The 2,742-nt window shown below is 56.5% G+C and overlaps 1 protein-coding gene across 1 annotated transcript; it reads right to left on the minus strand.

Annotated features, from left to right (window-relative positions):
- Positions 1 to 903: 903 nt before the first annotated feature.
- LOC117650581 lies at positions 904 to 2,445 on the minus strand. The gene is made up of 4 exons (XM_034394108.1): positions 2,330 to 2,445; positions 1,537 to 1,698; positions 1,257 to 1,415; positions 904 to 1,133 (listed from the first exon to the last, which is right to left on the minus strand). Exons 1-4 carry the CDS (start codon positions 2,429 to 2,431, stop codon positions 969 to 971), a joined length of 588 nt encoding a protein of 195 aa, XP_034249999.1. The 5' UTR covers positions 2,432 to 2,445; the 3' UTR covers positions 904 to 968.
- Positions 2,446 to 2,742: the final 297 nt, after the last annotated feature.

Below are 2,742 nucleotides of genomic sequence, written 5' to 3' on the forward strand. Positions count from 1 at the left end.
CCAACCACGCTCGGGGCCCCGCCAAAAAGACAATAACATGACGGTGGTGCCGACAGAATCCAATTTGTGAAGCAGTTTTAAAAGTCCCCCTCTCCTCCCTTCCGTCGTGTTGTCGGGCGGCTTCGGCTTCGGCACGTCGTAATGAGCGCCAGACACCCGGAGCGGCCCGGACGGAATTGAATTCAAGACGGAGATGGACGAAGCCAAAGTTAATGAATCAGGGAGGGGCGGCGGGGCGCGCCTGGGAGGCCCCGAGGGAGGCACCCGCTGTGAAATATGCACACTTCTCGGCCAGTGCGTCCAGGTCGTTGTCCCGTCTAGAGCCGTTCTGGCTGTATGGTCAGAGCAGGGGTTGTCAAATGGGTGTCCAATTAAACACATGATGTTGTCAATGTATATGAGTAACCACCAAACCGTACTGAAAGACTGTTTTGCTCAAAGTGTGTCTGTCTAAACGGCTCCTGTCGCAAGTCGAGTCTCCATCACTGCGGCGTCTTCGTCGCCCTCGTCGTCCTCGCCGTCAGAGACCGACTCCTTTACTTAAGACGGCACGGCCAAACTCAGCGCAAAATCGAATCCGCGCCAAACCACGTTAGCAAAATTGTTTCTATAACAAGATGTTGGCGAATAATGCCGCAGAGAAAATTGGTTTTAGGCGGGCAGAATTAGATTGTGCGCGTCCGCGCGGCGACACGGAGGAATAGTGCACCCCTTCCCCTCCTGCCTGTCCCTTCCCCGCTGGCCTGGTCTCCTTTCCAAGGCCTCAATGATTACAAGGGCTGCTCCAGCTGCCCCCTCGCCGTGCCTCATTCCTGCTGTACTCGTTGTACACAGAAGCCTTTGATTGGGATGGCCATGGACGGGCCATGGATGGGCCGTGGATGAGGCGACGGCAACGCCAGCGTCATTAAAAGGCTTCATTACCACGAGTGTCACAGTGCCACAGTGTCGCGGCCGTCACAGGGCCGTCACCCCTGCAGCTTCCTTGTCCGGTCGATCTTGATGTCGATGTGGAACTTGATGACGGTCTTGCCGTCCGCCGACCAGGTGTTGGACAGGCGCCACTGGTTGCCCGGGATGATGACGGGGAAGTAGTTCTCGTTGGGGATGTGGTTCCGCAGCGAGTACAGACCCTGCGAACGGCCGGGACGGCCGGAAGGACAGTAACGACACTCGTTATTCAACAGTCCAGGTCCGCGTGACCGCCCCGCCCCGCCCCACCCCGCCCCGCCCCGGGCGTACACGCCTGCGCGCACCTCCTTGATGGGGCAGGCCTTGGGCAGCGAGGACCGGGAGTAGCCCAGCGCCTTGATGGAGGGCCGCTTGCTGTGCAGGTCGTCGCACACCGTGGCGCTGCCCTTGATGCTGCTGGCCTTGTAGTTGCCGTCCACCTTCTCCATCATGTTCCACTTGGACTGTCAGGGGGCAAAGAAAGAAGAGTTGAACGCAGACTGGAGCGAGTGGTCCGGCACCTCGAACCGGCCCAAACAGTGGCGGCGCCCAGCTCCCGGGCAAGAGGGGAGCGACGCGACGCACCTGCACGTCAGTGGTGAGCTCCTTGAGGAGGTCCAGGTCCCACTCCACCACGTTCATGGTCTTGTTGACGGTGCGCATCTTCATCCACGTCTTCTCGGCACCGAACCACTCCGGGTCCGTCTCTTCGACGGCGGCGTCCTCCACGAACAGCCTGTACGACCTCTACAACGAACGGCCAACAGAATTAGTGGGAGAAATATTCCGTTTTGTTTTTATATTGGTATACGGTTTTTGCTCCAAGTGGGTTTCCTTCCGGGCTTTAAAACAAAAACATTGTCGCTCCAAATTGAGTTTCGGAAGCCACTTTTCAAGCTGAGACCGTACCTAACTCGAACAAAAACAGACTAGTCGGTATCATAATGAAGTATACACTCATTTCCTGTGCACTGCCCCGTGCACCTGATGGCTTGTTTTACGTCAGTAGTAAAAGCAACTTTGTCGACACGGTATGTTGTGTCATCGTGCCGTAATGAACACAGTGCACACTTCAAGCTCGATAGGGCCAAAAAATCAGGGTCAAAAAGTCTCGTCCTTATTGTTAAAATAAAATACGAAATCAAAACAGAACGGGGTGTCTACTTCAAGTTTGCTGCGTCTGAGAAGCGGGCCTCACCCAGTGCATCTTCTGGTCTGGTCGAGTTTTAGACTATCAAGACAACAACGCATCAAAATATGATAGACAAAATAAATTTTGTCATTAAAACCCTTTAGCGACTCAACTGTTGGGTAACTTTCCGATTACGAGGAATACTGTATCATGTTTGTCAGAAACAGAAAGGTCACGTTTCCCTACCTCCGCCTGTGCCGGTGCGACGAGCACCACTGCGCCCAGCGCGAGCGCCAGCAGCGCCAGCACGAGCGGCGCGCTGGACCCGGCGGCGGCGCCTCGGTCCATGGTCGTTGGCTGGCAACGCCGGGAGGACTAGCAGTGAACCGCTGGTGCCTGGTGCTGGCCGTGCAGGCAGTCTGCGTGCCGTGTAGCCCTCCTGGCCCCGTCGCGTGCTCCAAACTGCCGCCCCGCCCCGCCCCGCTACCGCGCGCTCAGCGCGATCTCTCGATCCCCGGGCGATAGCGTCCCCGATGCCGACACAGGCGCCATCAGCGCCAGCGGAGCGTCACAGTTTGATGCAAATTGGTGCAACTGGGAAATAACTCTACATGTCGTCAGAGTAAGCGAGTAAACACATTTATGGGTGTCAAGAAATT

This window comes from Thrips palmi, unplaced genomic scaffold (assembly GCF_012932325.1).
Source record: "Thrips palmi isolate BJ-2018 unplaced genomic scaffold, TpBJ-2018v1 HiC_scaffold_5, whole genome shotgun sequence".
NCBI classification, from domain to species: Eukaryota; Metazoa; Arthropoda; class Insecta; order Thysanoptera; family Thripidae; genus Thrips; species Thrips palmi.